At 36.4% G+C, this 17,925-nt stretch overlaps 1 protein-coding gene across 1 annotated transcript; it reads left to right on the top strand.

Moving 5' to 3' along the window:
* Nucleotides 1-277: 277 nt before the first annotated feature.
* On the top strand, nucleotides 278-17,357 carry CCNL1 (cyclin L1). The gene is made up of 11 exons (XM_034439145.2): nucleotides 278-884; nucleotides 1,304-1,378; nucleotides 1,540-1,649; nucleotides 7,243-7,363; nucleotides 7,654-7,718; nucleotides 9,178-9,277; nucleotides 10,184-10,288; nucleotides 12,165-12,306; nucleotides 14,510-14,621; nucleotides 15,306-15,404; nucleotides 16,568-17,357. The coding sequence occupies exons 1-11, from the start codon at nucleotides 591-593 to the stop codon at nucleotides 16,914-16,916; spliced, it is 1,572 nt and encodes a 523-aa protein (XP_034295036.1). The 5' UTR covers nucleotides 278-590; the 3' UTR covers nucleotides 16,917-17,357.
* The last annotated feature ends 568 nt before the right edge of the window (nucleotides 17,358-17,925 follow it).

Below are 17,925 nucleotides of genomic sequence, written 5' to 3' on the forward strand. Positions count from 1 at the left end.
ACCTTTTAAGACTTGTGGACTTCTACTCCCAGAATTCCTCAGCTAGCTTTGCTGGTTGAGGAATTCTGGGTGTAGAAGTCCACAAGTCTTAAAAGTTGCCAAGGTTGGAGACCCCTGCCCCAAGCCTTTCCCATCACAAGTAGACTGAAGGGAGGGGGCTAAGGGAAATGGAAGCCCCACCAACTGTTTCTCTAGCTTGGTAACTTAAGACGTCTTAACTTCAACTCCCATCATTTCCCAGCCAGCATGATGTGTATGGGAGCTCCTGGGAGTTGACAAACTCCGCGGCCTGAGTTGTGTCTTTACCACTGAGGCAACAACACCCGAATGCCGCCACTGCCTCCCTGCTTAGAGCTGAGCTATTAATAGCCCGGAGACGCCCCCCCCCCGCCCTCCTCTCTAACCGCCAATGACGTCAAGGGAAAGGAGGGCGGCGCTGCCTTTTCAGACACGGTCGCGCGGCGAGGGTTCTTTTCCCAGCGTGCACCGCTCTGTGCTGCGTCATCGACGGCCGGGCGCAAACGGGGCTAGTCTCTGCGTGGCCGGCTCCGGGTGCGGTCGACGTGCGTTCAGTTCCGCGATTCTTCGTCATGGCCTCTGCTGGGACTCACGTTTCTCCTGCCGTCGCGGGCGCCCCGCTCTCCTCAGCGCCGCCGCCTTCTCTTCCTCCTCCTCCTCCTCCCCCTCCCCCCGCCGGGATTCTGATCGGCGACCGGTTGTACTCGGAGGTGTCGCTGACTATCGACCACTCGCTCATCCCCGAGGAGCGGCTCTCGCCGACTCCTTCCATGCAGGACGGGCTGGATTTGCAGAGTGAAACCGACCTCCGGATCCTAGGCTGCGAACTCATCCAGGCCGCGGGCATACTCCTTCGTCTGCCACAGGTCAGCGCAACCGGAGCCGAACAAATGGGGGGAAAGGAGGGAAAGCGGTGGTGGGTTAAGGAGGGGGGGGGACTGACGGTCGGGAAGGCCTGGTCTCGGCCTACCCGAAATCCCGGCCGTTCCACTTTTCCAACGGGAGAACGGAGGGTTAGGAAAGTCGGGGCGTTAGAAAGGCCCACTAGGCCGGAGACGAAGGAGAAGGGGGGAAAAGGGGGGGAGGGGAAAGGAAACGGGCGCTTGACGCAAAATGGCGGCGGATTCGCGACCTCGGCCTTGCTTGACAGGCCCAGTTCTGTCGCCGCTTCCGGGAAGAAGGAGGGGGGGGGTTTAAGCGCTGGCGCTCTTGCGCATGCGCCTTTCTCCGGGCGTCTGAGATGGCTGATCTTTCTCTCCTCCCCGTCTGGGGATTGGCTTCGCAGGTGGCGATGGCGACCGGGCAGGTGCTGTTCCATCGTTTCTTCTACTCGAAGTCCTTCGTCAAGCACAGTTTCGAGGTGAGTTCTGGGGGCATCAGGGAAAGGGAAACTGGGTGGACTTGGGGGTGGGGGTGGGATAAAAAAAGGTGTTTTGGAATGTTTTTGTGCGTTGTAATAATATATGAGGGTCGGGTTCAAAGGCCGTTTTCACAGAAAAATGGGCTTTTTTTCGCCCCCAGATTGTGGCTATGGCCTGCATTAATCTTGCTTCCAAAATTGAAGAAGCTCCCCGTCGGATAAGAGATGTGATCAACGTTTTCCATCACTTACGCCAACTAAGAATAAAAAGGTAAGGCAAGCTCCACTTTTTATTACCTGAAACATACCTGTGTATTTTGTTCAATTGTACACTCTCACACGATGTAGTCTCAAACTTGTGGAGGTTTCAGTTGCACCAGGGTTACTTTAGTAGGTTGAGGGGGTCTTTGAATTATTTCTGTGCAGGTCTCTTAATGTATGTTTTTTTTTAAAAAAATGGTCTCCAGATTATAGTCCATTATTTAGCTGGTTTACTCCTCTGTAATTAAGGTTAGCGGTCTAACGTTTAATAACTAATTGATCAGAAATTGATGGAAGTCTAAGGCATTAACTTGGTACTTGTTTTGTTGTTTATGTTGCATCAGACTTCGTTATGGTGACTTATTAAATCTGCACTCCAGTTAAAGTATTGATAGAGTTATTGTTATAGAACCAAGTAGATTTTATCTAAGATAGTACTTTGGAATATCTACTTTTAATTGTTTTCAAGTTGGCAGCAATATTATTGGTTTGGACAGTTGACAGCAATTTGATTTACAGCAGATACCTGTTTTAATATTATCATAAGCAAATGAAATCTGAAAACCATCTCAACCTAGGAACATGAACCAGACTTGTCATCATGCTTTTGCGTGTTTTAATGATTGATTTAGAACTGTTTTGTTGTGGAACTGCTCAGCTTTTAATACAAAATAAGCTTTGAACTAGGGAGCTTTTTAAAAATAAATTGGAAAGCTTAAGAAATCTTTAAAGAAATCTTTTAGTTTCTAGATTGTTTCCTTGTTTAATCCATAAATTTTGTCTGAGTGAATTTAGTAGTGATAAAGATGATTTCAGTGATTCCTTGAAATTTAGTGAAGTTGTCAAAAAGTAGTTGTTGTGTTATATGATAGTGGGCCATTCTAACATGATAAATATTTTGGATATATTTAGCTATTTATGCTGAATAAAAAATATTCATTGCCTGTATTGGCAAAATACATGTGGCTTAATCTTACTTATTTACTTTTCAAGTGTTTTCTTAAAATAAGCAATGCAAATTTCATTTTGAATGCAAATGCAGAAAGGGCACTTTCTGCTATCTTTTGATTTCAAGTGAAGCAAATATATCATGGCCAGTGAGTCTAAGACTTAATTATCTAGGTTCTGATTTAACAACTTGAATATATTTTAATTTTTTTACAAAGCTTATAAACTAACATTCCAAACATTGGCATACTGTTTTAGGTGTCAGTGTTATATTGGGAAACTATGTTTCATTTACATTTCTAATTAATCTAATTTAAATATTCTCTGAAAATTCTGCAACAAATCTGGTTATGGAAACTTAAAATTTGGCATGCAGGTTCATTTTTTTTAACAGGATGTAAGTATATTTCTGTGCGTGTTACAATTTTACAAACAAATCAGTTGTACACGTTATTAACTTTAGCTCTTTTTTCCCTTGCAACCGACTATACAGCGACCAGCTACATTTACCAAAGCCTGGGTGATGTGGAGTGGTTCATAGAGATGAAGCTGTCGTCATGGCAACAGTGAGTGACGTATGGAAAATCCCCAAGGAGAAGCCAGTGCTCTCAGAATAGGTCACTGGAACCGGGGACTGACAGGTTGGGTGACCAACAATTTGGAAGAACTCCTGTATCTTGGGTTAAGCTTTTATCTTTGCTGTCCAGGTTTTTGCAAACTAGTAAAATGTATGTGTATATATGTGAATTTTAACTACAAATCTTATCTGTGTTGTGCTGAATAACTTTATTTCATAATAATTTATTCTGCTGAATGTGAGGGTCCGTGGTGAATATTTCACCTTTACAACAGTGTTCCTATGTACAAATGACTACTCTCAATGTGTAGCTTTTTATTGAATGATATTTTTCTACAAATTGTTTTAAAACTCAAGTATTTTTCTTCATGAAACCCAAATCAATTGAATATGCAGATTAATTTTTAAGAATGTAATTAGCATAAATTTTCAGTGATACTGGGAAATGTGTACTTTGTTTCATTTAGAATAAGATAATTGTTTTTGGAAAAATAAAAGGATTTGTAAAGTAAAAGTAAATATGCATGTTTAGCAATTGAAAAAATACATGCTTTGCTTGTGAAGATCCAGTCACATCATTTTAAGGTATTAAAGTATTGCATGAGCACCTTAGAAGGTGGTGTTATAATAGATAATATGATTGGTTTAGTTTACAGAATAAAATATTAGATGTTAGATAATTTCTTAGATAAATTCAATATTTGCATTTACCATTAACAAATTTAGTGAGGAATTCACTGAAAATGCAGAAAATGTATGTATTGGAAGTTCCACGTTTTTTATTCAAACCAGAACTATTCCAAAGAAGACATTTCTGATTTAAGAATGTGACTTTCCTGAAATTTATAGCATATGGATTATTCCACTTTCTTTTTTGTGCTTTATCAACAATATGCAAAATGGAACATAAAGAAGGTTAAGATGTGAGAAGCCAAAATCTTAAGAGATACTAAATCCATATACATGTATATAGGTGGTACTTAGCAGGGAGAAATATAAAACAGACTTATATAAAAATAGGAGACACTGTGACTTGATAACAGACAGATGTTAAAGCTAAGTGTCTGTCTTTATATATTTTGGTCCTAAATGTCCCTCACTGACCTAAGGGTTTATTTCTATAAATATAAACAAAACCCTGGTGGCACAGTGGTTAAAGTGGAATTTTGTGGATAAACTGCCCACAGCCTGGAGTTTAATCCTGACAGGGCTCATGGTTGACTCAGCCTTCCATCCTTCTGAGGTTGGTAAAATGAGGAGCCGAATTGTTGGGGCAATATGCAAATAATGCTTCTAGATTGTAAACTACCAAGAGAGTGATGTAGCGCACTATGGGGCGGTATATAAGCCGAAATTCTATTGCTACGTATCCTGCTGTAATTGTAAGCCGTCATACAGTTATCAGAGCACTCAAGCACTGAGTTAAAATTGAAGGACAGTCTCCTTATGGGGGAGATGGATTGTATAAAAAATTGATTTAAAAGTTACGCAGTAAATGCAGGCAAGCAAAAGTGCCTTTGGGCATGTAGGTATATGTATGTGTACACAGACACATGCAAATTTAAAATTACATATGGCACATAAATTTAGATTGAGAAAGAGAGATACTGAGTTAATGATTTGACCCCCTGGTTGTGTGTTCAGGACAATATTTCACATGGTAATGGTTTTACCCATAATTAGATAATTCAGCTTCATAATTTGCTTCCAGTAAAATGTATTTAATTTATCTTCTGATATGTCTAAATATCTTACAGTTGGGCACATCACTTTTATTCCAATGGTGGAATAATATTGGAAGCAGTTGAGCAATTGTTTCATCTCATATATCCCTCTAAAATGAGTGCTTTAACTGTCCTCATTATTCAATTAACATATTTCTCATAAATACGTAAAAATTATCTTGCCTTTTATACTCTGGTGAATTTATTTCAGAGAAAGGAAATATAAAAAGTATTTCTGTTAAAATTTCTAGATAGTATAGTATTAAATAAAATATTGAGTCTTTTAATCTTGAAATACATTCCACATCCAAATAGCTAATACCTTCCAATGTACAAATTTATCTAAAAACTTCTAGAATATTCTATTTCCCTCCATGCCATGCTAGGGTTATTCGTGTTTCAAAGGATGAGTGGAACATCCTGGAGTTGTTCAGTTGTTGCACACTAGTTTTGTGCTCCTTATCAGAATTTTCTCATAACAACAATTACAAACTGCTTATTTTATAAGTGAAATTCACTTATGGATTTTGCTTAAGGAATATGGTCAATTGCCAAGTGCTACCCAAATAGAGATTTTAAATCTTATAACAGATAATCTTGTTGATATTTCTATAGTTTTTGGAAAGCTTTATTGTTTGCCTTAAAAACAAACTGCATAATTTTAGGTCAAAATACAGTTTGAACTTTAATTGAGGTTATAAAACTGCAGGTTTGTGTAAGAAGCAGTTCAATAAAATTGGGAAAATACATGCATTTTCAGGAGGTAAATAAGTATAAAATTGAAGATGAGATTTGCTTGTTCATACCTCAAAAAAAAAAAATGTGAATTTGGAGAAAAATTTAGTAGGACAAATAACTACAGGCACCATAATAAGTAACATTTACCTGTTTAAGTTGCACACCAGCAAGATAATTGGAACATCATAGAGATGATACTTCTCCATATTTTTTATTTCTCAGATGTCCTGTAGTTCTAAACTATGAAAGGCATTTTAAACAAACAATATTTATAAAACTAATCTGATAGATATGATGTCATTTGGCTCTGCATAACTAATTAAAATAGGAATATGATTTGTTTTTCTCTCTGTCCAGTTAAAAATGGGTAACATTCAGAATATTACGCTATTATCAAATAACAAAGGTAAGAGGTTGCCACCTTTTCGGAGTCCATGGTGGGGGTTGTTTTTTTTTTTTTTTTGTTCTGTTGTTTTTTTGCAATCCAGTGGAGAAAATATAATTTCCCCAAGCTTTTTGTTAAATATGAAATGTTCTAGAATTCAGAGTAAAGTAGAATCCCTAACGTTCTAAGGTGTCAAAGTACATTTCTCTGACCATCTAAATGTCAAATAGGGAAACAGTGGGAAAAATTGTAGTAATATGCAAGGCTGCATAATAAGCTAAACATTTTGTTTTGTGCATTGTATACAATATATATTTTAATGCTTGAATGGCTATCAATGAAAGTATATTTTTATACTTTTAATATTTCTCTTCTACTCACTAATTTATTTTTTTAGTTTGTTAAAAGGTGAGAATTATCCAAAATCATAGACTATCTACATTTCTACAAAATGAAGAAATACAGAAATTAATATGATTTCTAATTTGTCATTGCTTTTTAAACTTCTTGTGCCATATCCGTCAATGGATGTTGGCGATCCTATATAGCCGCAGGGAAAAGTGCTGTTGAGTTTTCTCCAAACCAGTCCCTTAGATTTTGAAGCCATGATGTTCTTCTGCATAGACCTTATTCGCCTTCAATCTTTCCTTAGAGGATTAAGTGAAATATGCGGTATTTTTCTGGGTGTCACATCACACGTCCAAAATATTCTAACTAACTTTTTTATGATTTTGATGATTTCTCATAATGGAAGAAATTGTGCGCATGTCTCTCTGTCTTCTTTACATACATATAGACCAATGCATATATTTCCTCACTGAATAGCAGGGAAAAAATATTAAAGGCTTTCATTTACTTACCCATGCATAACAGATTTATTTTACAGAGTTGAAACTGGCGGCGGAAATTTAAATGTTGTGTATACCAGTAAGTTCCTTTTCAGATAATGAAAACTTTCCCTGAGAAACTGTTGGAACTCTTTTGTCTTGTAGCTGAACTGTCTTTTTAATGAAGTATCTTTCAAATGTCTCATTTCAAATATTTACAGGTAAATAAAATTTTAGGTAATGACTTTTAGTTAACTTGGACAGCACAAGATTAAAGCTTAAACTTGTTTGCAGGAGTTCAAAATCTGGTTTCTGTTGCCATTAGTTGGTTGGAAAGGGAAAACAGAGAAGCTGCTGTCTTCGATATAGAAAAGCGTTTTGACTCTATCTCTTACAAACTGTAGGACTCCAAGCCCATTGATACTTGATCAGAACTACATAAGCACCAAAAATCAAGTAATCAAAGCAGAAAGGAGGGTGCTGAAGGAATTGGGATTTTGTGTTCATGTCAAGCATCCACATAAGGTGAGTCTTCATAAGTGTTTGCTTTTCAATATTAAATTCTATGTATTTTCATAATGATGGAGAAGGTAAAGTTTTTTTTTTAAATTTGCACTACTATAGCATAAGTATAAATGCCTTCTTCAAAAAAAGATAACACTTGTAACCAGTAGAAAGGGTAGTTTTGATTTTTCAGAAGCTGCTAGAAAACTTTAATTATGATTGATTTATGCTCAAAGTATAACACATAAAATGTGTTAATTATTTCAATAACTGATTTAATACATGTTTCTTGTTTGTTTTTCATCCCTCAGATCATTGTTATGTACTTGCAAGTCTTAGAATGTGAACGTAATCAAACTCTCGTCCAGACAGCCTGGTAAGTTATTTCCTTCTTGTTTTATCTTTCTTAGCCAGAAAAATAGTAGCAGAAAAAAAAACAAGCTCGATGTCCAAATACCAAGTAATGAACTGTAAGTTAAAAAACCAAAAGACAAAGCAAAATCTTGCGGAGTGTGCTGCTGCTTGTTTTCTGCTTACTATTTTCATGGCTTTCAATAATGCATTTCCTTGGAGAACTCAATTTAACTTTTTTCTTTTTTCTACTCTTTAATTAAAGGGTAGTCCCCGATGGTAAGTCATAGAACTCTGCCCTCTGCACCACAGCTCATGATCTGAGGATGGCCTGATTGGCTGCCTCTCTCTCCAGTCAATCCAGTGCAAGCTCTCAGCCGAGATTTACTGAAGTGGTCCATATCCAGCGGGCAGCATCTTCTAGTTCTGTCGGGGTGTCAAAAGGATTTGTATATTTGATTCTAGAACTACCTATTCAATATACATAATCATGAAATGTATACTTGTTGTCCTAGTTAATGTGCTTATGACATTACCTATTAAGGTAAATCATATAAGCTTTAATTCTATCCTCCAAGTATCTATTTATTTGGGGGGGTGGGGAGGTTTCCTAATTGGGGGATTATTTTCCTCTGTGCATGCCAAAAGCTAGCACATGTCTCATAGGCATATTGATGAGTGAAGTTTTCCACACAGAAAATTCACAATAGGGCTGTACACATGTTTGGAGGTTACCTGCTAGGTTTAGAAAAATACTTCATTACTTAGTTCTAGATTAGGAGTGACTATTGCATTGTAAGAAATGTTTAAATTGTTAACCTGCAATTTTATATTGTACCTATAGAAATATGTGTACAGCTATCATTCAGATCTATTTCTGGCCTCACAGATGGTCTAAAAGTAATTGTAAATACAGAATGCTAAATCGAATCTGGTTGATATCCATAGTAGACTAAAGCTTATGCTTATATCAATCCTTTCAATATAATGGGATGTAAATTATTTTTGTAGTGTAATAAGTTTAATTTTTGATTGCTACAAATTTGCTGTAGATCATGTTAATCTGTATGAAATTAACAGATCAGTAACAATACAGTGATTTTTTTAAAAAAGAAATTGGTCACATGAATTAATAATTTTGGAGCTAAAGTTTAGTTGATGGACACTTCCAAGAATACTAAAAAAATTGCATAAAGTTTTATTAAGCCTTTTGTGTTGAGGTGCCCCGCATTATAATAGTAAAGACTGAACTCAAAACTCAGCTTGTACTTTCATGGGGTTCTAGAGAGATAAAAAGAGCCTGTGTTACAGTGGTCCAGGGGCATTTGAGGCATTTTGTCTTTATGGCAGATTCTTTGACAAATGGGAACCTAAATTACTGAAATAAAAGAAAAAATAATAAAGTAGATTGAGTCTCCAACTTCCTTTGCTTGATTTCATGGTATCTCTTAAACAGGAAACACATTGAGGTTTATATTTTTCAGGAATTACATGAATGACACTCTTCGAACCAATGTATTTGTTCGATTTCAACCAGAAACAATAGCTTGTGCTTGCATCTATCTGGCTGCTAGAGCTCTTCAAGTAAGTATTTGTCTTTCTCCTTTGCTCATAGCTTTTGTATATTTTCAATTTTTTCATGTTGATTCTATGAACTATAATGGGGATTAACCGAATGGAATCCAATCCCAAAGGAGTTGGAATCCCATACAAATGAGGGTGCCCTTAAAATGTACCTAGAAACTTCAGTTGGTTCAAAATACTGTAGTCTGCGTTATTATGTGTAAATCTAGTTTTGTAATATGTGTCACTTCTCTTGGAGAAGCTGCATTGGTTGCTGATTTGCTCCCGAGTTCAATTTAAGGCACTAGTTATTGCCTTTAAAGCCCTACATGGCTTGTTATTTGAAGGACTGTTTTTTTCCCAGTTATATCACCTGACCCATCAGATTAGCAAGAGTGGGTATTTTATGGATCTCCATCAAGGAAATCCTCCTAGTGAGATCAAGAAGAAGGGCTTTTTCTTTTTCCCCAGCAGAGTTAAGACTGGCCTCCATCTTGATACTCCTCCAAAAGGCCCTGAAGACATAATTTGCCAGTGGGCCTGGGGATCCTAGGTTGATATGGAGCTCATCAAATGGCTTGTTTAAATGTTGTTGAATGTATGGGTGGATTGGATTTTGTATTTGAGGTTTTATTCCTATAAACCGCTCAGAGTCACCATGACTTAAGTTGGGCAGCTATATAAATTTATTTAATGAATAATGAAAACATTACATGTATAGATTTTCAGTATGAACTCCCTTGGAAGTTAATGTCAATAGGAGATAAAAGGCCCTACATTTTGAGAAGTCCGTCGGGCCCTTTCAGACTCTTCAGATTAATTCATTATTAATTAATTAATTAATTAATAATTCATTATTAATAATTAATTATTAATTAATTGGAAAAAATAAATTTGCAACTTTTTTGGTAACATTTTGTCTTCTAGATTCCTTTACCTAACCGTCCTCATTGGTTTTTGCTTTTTGGAACTACTGAAGAAGACATTCAGGAGATATGTTTAACAACACTTAAGCTTTACACTAGGAAAAAGGTAATGTTTTGTATATATATATATAAATGGCATTACAAATATTACAGTGTAGCCATTGCCCTTACCTTATGCATTCCAGTTGTGTATTTGTTAGTTTTGGTAGCTCCAGTCAGCAAATATGGAGACTTGGGGATAATTTCAAGAAAAGGGAAGTAGTAATAGTGAATCTACTACTGTAGAAAAGACTTGTAGTTTTTTTAAAAAAAACTAATTTACTATGTTGAAAAGCTTTATACTGAAACAAAGTAAAAATGTACTAAATCATCTGGAAAAGAAGAAAAACCAAAGAAACAGGAACAAAGCTAACACAAGAGCAAATAAAATGAATTATACCTAGTCCATACAGAATGATATTGTCCAGTCTTACCTATCTTTACTACACATATGATTCAAAGGCTGGGAATTGACAGATGTTAAGCCAACAATTAGAATCTAGAACACATGCATTCTTCCATAAGTATATGGTCATTTTTTTTTCTCAACAAACAAGTTAGAGATAAAAGGTCCTTATAGATTAAAATATTTTAAATTTGGTAAATATAATTTAATAAAATTTAATAAAATTTTAACAATTTGAAGTTGCCATCAAAGAACTAGGTCACCATAATAATAATGTCTAACTAATAATGAGTTATAAGTGGACATCCCTATGACATCTGTCAAAGACCTTCACATTTATTCCATCTCCAACACAGAAAGAGTGAGTCAATATTTTTAATGTCAGGGGCCTCTTGTGGTCAGCTTCTTTTTCTGTCATCCAGCTTAAGTTAACTTGTTATATACCGTATTTTTCGGAGTATAAGATGCACAGGAGTATAAGACGCACCTTAGTTTTTGGGGAGGAAAATAAGAAAAAAGCTGATTGGTGGGTGGATCTTGTGGAATTGGGATCATAAAAACACCCAGGAGCATAGAAGAATTCAGAGGCAGATGCATGAATAAATGTCTTAAATGTATTTATTCATATAATAAAGCATATTAACTATGTACAAAGGCTGTCTCAGTATTCATTATAGGATAGGGGGCACACTGTGTGACTACCCTGATCAGAGATGTCATGAACAAAGGCAAGAAGAGAGAGAGAGCAAGGTGGAAAAGGTTGGAGGGGGTTTTATACTCAGGGTAAGCACCTCCTTTCCACATGGGGTGGAGACACACTCTGCCTCCACTGGTGTCTATGACACATGTGCCAATGGCTTGCAAATACTTGACAGATCTGCCGCCCCGAATACCACCAATCAGCTGTTTCCAGAGGTGAATTTTAGCAACAGGTTAGTTGGTTGTAAGCTCTGTGCCTTGCTTTTTTTCCTGCCTCTGAAACAGCTTTAGAAAAAAAGGCTTTTTTTCTGAAGCTTCTTTCAGAGGCTTTTATTCTGAAGCTTCTTTCAGAGGCTTTTATTCTGAAGGACTATCTGTACTCTGTTCAATCTCTTTCTTTGGTATTGGTATGTAAATTAACCTCTGCTTAAGATCTGATGGTTATTGTGTCATTCTCCAGATTCGTTAACATAGTTTGGTTAGAACTTTTACTGATTCTTCTTTTGTTGCTTGCCATATTATTTTACATAAAAGCCTTTCAGAGGCTTTTTTTCTGAAGCTTCTTTCAGAGGCTTCTTTCAGCGGCTTCTTTCAGCCTCTGAAATCTCCGTTTGCGAGGCTGGGCAGGGCTACGTTCAGAGTATAAGACGCACCCAGATTTTCACCCTCTCTTATACTCTGAAAAATACGGTAGTTTGCTCATTTATGGATCATTTTAATTCACAAATATGTTTCTGCCACCTAAATTTCACTGTTAGAAAGGAATGTTAAGAGTACAACAAGCTGATCTATGTATCCATTTTGGTATGAACTGATTTTTGGACTCATGTTTTTACAGCCTAATTATGAATTGCTTGATAAGGAAGTAGAAAAAAGAAAAATGGCTCTACAGGAAGCTAAATTAAAAGCCAAAGGATTAAATCCAGATGGAACTCCAGCTCTTTCAACATTGGGAGGCTTTTCACCTGCTTCCAAGCCCTGTAAGTTTTATTTACTAGTCATTGCCATTTTGACTATGTGCAGCCACAATCAACTCCAGATTTTATGCTTTTTAATTACATATTGCTTCCAAAGCTGCTGTAATGATCAAGCAAAATAATATAATCAGCTTTTGTCACAGTATTTGGTAGTTAAGTATCTATGTTCTGAAACCTATTGAATAGGATAATAGGACTTACTAAGTCCCCGAATCCTTGCTCCTCAAATGTTGCAGCCATTATATACTTAACAAAGGTGTGCAGTTTTTTTTTTAAAAAAAAAAAACCTGCTAAAAACTGTTTTGCTTCAAACTCAACAGGTGCATTGTGTTCTGGAAGCTCTACCATCCATTCTAGAATATTAGTCTATCCCTCTTCAATAGCTGTCAGCATAGCATACCTTACCAGCCTGCCAGGCCCTCCAATTTTCAGTTTTGCAGCACAACATAATTCACCATCTTCCCTGGTGGTCTACTCAGGTGTCCTCCTTCCCTGCCCCGTCTTAGCTGCTTCATTATATCCTTGACTCCTTTTTCCCATTTTGTCTTATTCTGTATTTGAATCCAGCATGCATGTTTTGAAATTGTTTGTGCATCAATTATTTGTCATATTCTTAATGTTTAGCAACTCCTTTCTGAATGGCCAGCTTGGGGAATACAAAACACAAGTTGACTTAATATGTAAGCATTTTGGAAAGCATGGATGTGAAAATAGAATCTACCCAATGGTCCTTACAATAATTAAGTTAACATATGGTAGTGCTTAAAAATTTGTGAATCCTTTTGAACTTTCAATATTTCTGTGTAAATGAAACCTAAAATATGACCTCTGCTCTGCACAAGTGCTAAAAGCAAGATGAAGAGAACTCGGTTAAATAAATGAGCTAAAAACAAACTTGAAAATTATCCATATTTGTTTGTGGCAAAAGTATGTTGCTATCAGTAACTGCTGTGTTCTCCCTTGATCAGCAATAACGGCAACTAAATATTTTCTATTACTGTTGCTCAGTCCTGCAAATTGGCTTGCAGGAATTTTATCTCAATCCTCCTTACAGAACAGTATCAACTGGGGGACATTGGTGGGCTTCCTCACAGGAGCCTCCCACTTCTAATCCTTCACACATTTCTATAGGATTAAAGTCAGGGCTTTGGTTTGCCTGTTCTAAAACATTTAACTTTCTTGTGCTTTAACCATCCTTTAGTCGTATGACTTGTGTGCTTTGACCATGTTTCCCAAATGGGATAAGGTTCTTATGAGCCATGGTGGCGCAGTGGTTAGAGTGCAGTATTGCAGGCTACTTCTGCTGACTGCCAGCTACATGCAATTTGGCAGTTCAAATCTCACCAGGCTCAAGGTTGACTCAGCCTTCCATCCTTCCAAGGTGGGTAAAATGAGGACTCAAATTGTTGGGGGCAATATGCTGACTCTGTTAGTCTAGAATTCTTTTGAGATCTCCTGGAGTATTACATGCCTTGCTTTTGTTGTGATCTTGGTTAGCCAACCATTACTGGGGAAGTTAACAATGGTTTTGAATTTGAAGACAATCTGCCTCACAGTGGATTGATGGAGTCTGAACTCTTTAGAAATAGTTTGATAACCTGTTCAAGCCATTATACACTCCCATGTACCTCTGTTGTGATAATCAGACTTTACTATTGAGTACAAAGAATTCTGTTCTTTAAATAGGGTAGGACCTCTCACATTCATACTTGATTCATTCTGTTGACTGAAATACCTGACTAATTTCTGCTTCAAATGAACTGATAATTCTAGAGGTTCACATACTTTTGTCACACATATATATCTAGCTTTGGACAGTTTTCTTAAATAAATGGAGATACTGTTTTTGACTCATGTTTAATTGGCTTCATTTTATCTAGTTTCAGGGTTTATGTGGAGAATAGATTACATTTTAAATCATATTTATGAAAAAATACTGAAACTTCAACAGGTTCACAAACCTATGTTACCTTGAAAATACTAATATCATTTATTTCAAATAATAGGAATCCAATTTGTTTGGGAGAGGCTTCTTTGGAAGCTACTGATTTTAAATTTTCAGAAAGGGAAGGCTAGTCATATTTTTAAGGGGTTAGATGTCAATGTTTTAAACCAGGAAAAATTAAAGTTAATGGTAGCTGATAATTAGAATCTAGTTACTGGTTACAGAAAAAGGATATTTACTTCGGATTATTTTATTTCTTAGCATCTCCAAGAGAAATAAAAACAGAAGAAAAATCTCCAGTGTGTATTAATGCAAAAATTATCAAAAAAGAACCAGAAGACAGGCAGATGGTTTCCAAAAGTCCTTATAATGGGTAAGTGATGGGGTTTGCGCAAAACAGAAATAACATTTTTTTTCCAAAGCTGGGACAAATCATTGTATTTCACAAGTTTTGCCCAACTGTTCAATTATGGTAAAATAGAAACCATTATTGAGTTAATTAAATATTATTATGATATTAAATATTATATTATATTATATTATATTTATTATATTATATTTATTATATTATATTATATTTATTATATTATATTTATTATATTATATTAAATATCATGCAAAACAAAATTCTGAGTGATCCCAGAATCTTATTTTAGACAAGTAGATTAGTTGTCTCTGTTCTCTTCCTCCAACAGATTCTAGCATGGCATAGCTCTGCATCATGCACTTCTGCTCATCATCTCAGATTTTTCCTCCCTTCTGTTCGGCCTCTAACATCCTTGGCTTTTTTCTACCTCACCTATCTAGAAAAACTAAGTTTGGACCTCTTTTTCATTACATACAATGACGGAACCAGTTGAAACTTGGGTTTAGGTTACGACATGAACCTCTCAAAACCAGCTGTTCTCTACTCTGATGAATGATTTCAGCACAAATTATTTTCCTCATACTTAGAAGTAACAGTCTTGTAATAAGTTTGGTCCCATGCTAATTCAGTTAAAGCAACTTAATTGTTGCAGCCTATGTAGTAATTAATTCCTTTTTTTCCCCTTACCAGAATGAGAAAAGAGAGCAAGCGAAGCAGAAGCAGCAGAAGTGGTAGCCGATCAAAGTCAAGAACAAAATCACGATCCAGGTCTCATTCTCCAAGGAGACAGTAAGTATTTTTTAAAAATGATTACTTCATATATTACAATTTTATTCAAAAGGTACTTTTATTTTACTGCATAGTACTTTAGGAAGGTTAGTTTTAACAGTGTGTGTAATGTATTCATGTTGTGAATGCTTTGAGAACGATTTGGAGTCTCATTCCGATTTTGGGCTTGCAAATCAACAGATCAGTGTTTTGTAAATTCAACTGAAGCATTCCAGGAGGGTTGCAGCTGAGATCTAAAACCCAGCACAATTTGATTTTCAGATTAAAAAAAATGTACTGTCTGAAGGTATCAACACAGACAAATAGGGCAAGGCAGGTGTATCTCACACCTTTTTCCCCACTCATCAGCGTGCCCTGTACTCTAGTGCAACCATCATTTTTCCCAGTGCTTTCCATTCCCTGTCCCCTCCTTGCCATTACCAGTAGCTTGGGCTGCAAGCACTAAATATTGGCCAGCACGTCAACTCCCAATTTCCCTGGTACCTTTCTTTCCTACTTAGGAGCCCTAGTGGTGCAATTATTAAAATACAGAATTGCAGGCAAACTGCCTACAGCCTGGAGTTTGATCCCTATAGGGCTCAGGGTTGACTCAGCTTTCCATTCTTCAAAAATCAGTAAAAGGAGAACCCAGACTGTTGGGAGCAGTATGCAAATAATGCTTATACATTATAGACTGCCCAGAGTGCTGTAAAGACCATGGGGCAGTATATAAGCCTAAAAGGCTATGCCATGCTACTTCAGGCACCCTGCCAGCAGTGCCCTTTTTCCTAGCTAACTGAAGTTGTTCAAATAAATTTTGCTGCAAATTATCTTACATTTTGATCTCCTACACACTCATAAAGTTTCACTGCAGGGTTGAAAGCTGAATTGAGTGCCCTAAAAAGAAATGTATGAAATACACAATATTTTTCTAGATCCTCTGTAGCAGTGGTATTCTCCCATAAATGATAGCACAATATTCAGTAGAGTTTTGCATATCAAACTCTAGCAGACTAGATTTCCTAATTTTCTATTTTGTTGTATGCAAACAAATATAATAGGAGTAGCCTGGTAGAAGTAATTTCAGTAACGTAAGCAATAATGTTTAACAAAATATGAGCAGTAGGTAATTTGGTGCTGTATTTTGCATAACAAGCTGAAAGGTCATAACGTTGTGTTTTAAGTTACAACAATAGACGGAGTCTCTCGGGAACCTACAGCTCAAGATCCAGAAGCAGATCACGTAGTCACAGTGGCAGTCCTCGAAGACACCATAATCATGGATCACCCCATCTAAAACCAAAGCACAGCAGAGAAGAACTGAAAGGAGTAAATAGACACAGTCACAAGCGAAAAAAGTCTCGTTCACGTTCTCAGAGCAAATCTAGGGACCATTCAGACCTTGTTAAAAAACATAGACACGAGCGAGGACACCACAGAGACAGGCGAGAAAGGTCTCGTTCATTTGAGAGATCACATAAAAGCAAGCACCATGGTGCTGGCCGTTCAGGACATAGCAGGCACAGGCGCTGAATGTGGGTTATTACCTTTGTTTGGATGTTATACAAGGTATGGGACTCTTTGAAACTTGAAGTCAATTACGATTCAATTTGAAACCCAGTATGTCCAGAATGTAAGTCACGACGTTCAAAAAAAATGTTGAATTTTTGCACATAAAATACCTTAGCAGTATCATCTAATTTGAAACAATAATCAGGTTAAATTGTATGTGTTTAGGATTGTGGTATCAATATGAAAACTGGAGATCTGTTTCTGTACAAATGTATCTTATTTTTATACAAACATATTGCAGACATTTCTATTTAAGTATAGTTATTTGTTTAAGATAATGGTGGGTACTTTCTTACACTGGTTTTAGTCTGCATGTGTAAATTTTTTTTACAAAAAAATAAAATAAAATATACAACTTTTTACTACCCTGCTGAATACCTCATTAAACAATCTTTTGTCAAATTCTGATGCTTTCTTAACAAGTCATTATTTCCTCCTAGTTGCTCTTCAGATAATATGGAGAGGCATCTTCTGAAATACCATTTAAACATTACAGAAACTTCTCAAAAAAGATAATGAATGTTGAAACTAGAGAGACTTGTTTTCTGTTCAAAATAAGATTAAATATTGAATCTGAATCAGATGGAAGGTCATTATTAAAATTCAAACCTTCAATTCTGAGTTGACATTTGGGCATAATGTATTAGGTTTTCTTTGAAACAATAATAGTTTGAGGTTTCTTGGTTTGAATTTTTCTTCCTGGACTATTACAAATGCTGATGTATTGCCTTGCTGCAATGTAATATATCAGCATTTATAAATCTTTAATTGAGATTTATAATTTGTTTATAATGTTTCTATTGTATTTTCTTAAGACCATCGCTTTCATGAAGACACTTTTATAGAAGGCCTCTGGCTTCTGAATTAAATGAGCAACAAAAACCTGATTTTAATTCTTATTCTGGTGCCCAAAGCTTCGCAACTAGACTGGATTTTTGCAAGGCTATAAAAGTTAGATGTCCTTTCACTT

The sequence above is a fragment of the Pantherophis guttatus genome, chromosome 6 (genome assembly GCF_059756535.1).
Source record: "Pantherophis guttatus breed Tessera chromosome 6, ASM5975653v1, whole genome shotgun sequence".
Taxonomy (NCBI): Eukaryota; Metazoa; Chordata; class Lepidosauria; order Squamata; family Colubridae; genus Pantherophis; species Pantherophis guttatus.

What these genes read in the sequence shown, in the direction of transcription:
- CCNL1 (XM_034439145.2), top strand. Translation starts at nt 591, where the DNA reads ATGGCCTCTGCTGGGACTCACGTTTCTCCTGCCGTCGCGGGCGCCCCG. An exon ending in TGGCTGCTAGAGCTCTTCAA is followed by an intron (nt 9,278 to 10,183) that starts GTAAGTATTTGT and finishes TTTGTCTTCTAG; the next exon opens with ATTCCTTTACCTAACCGTCC. An exon ending in TCCAAAAGTCCTTATAATGG is followed by an intron (nt 14,622 to 15,305) that starts GTAAGTGATGGG and finishes TCCCCTTACCAG; the next exon opens with AATGAGAAAAGAGAGCAAGC.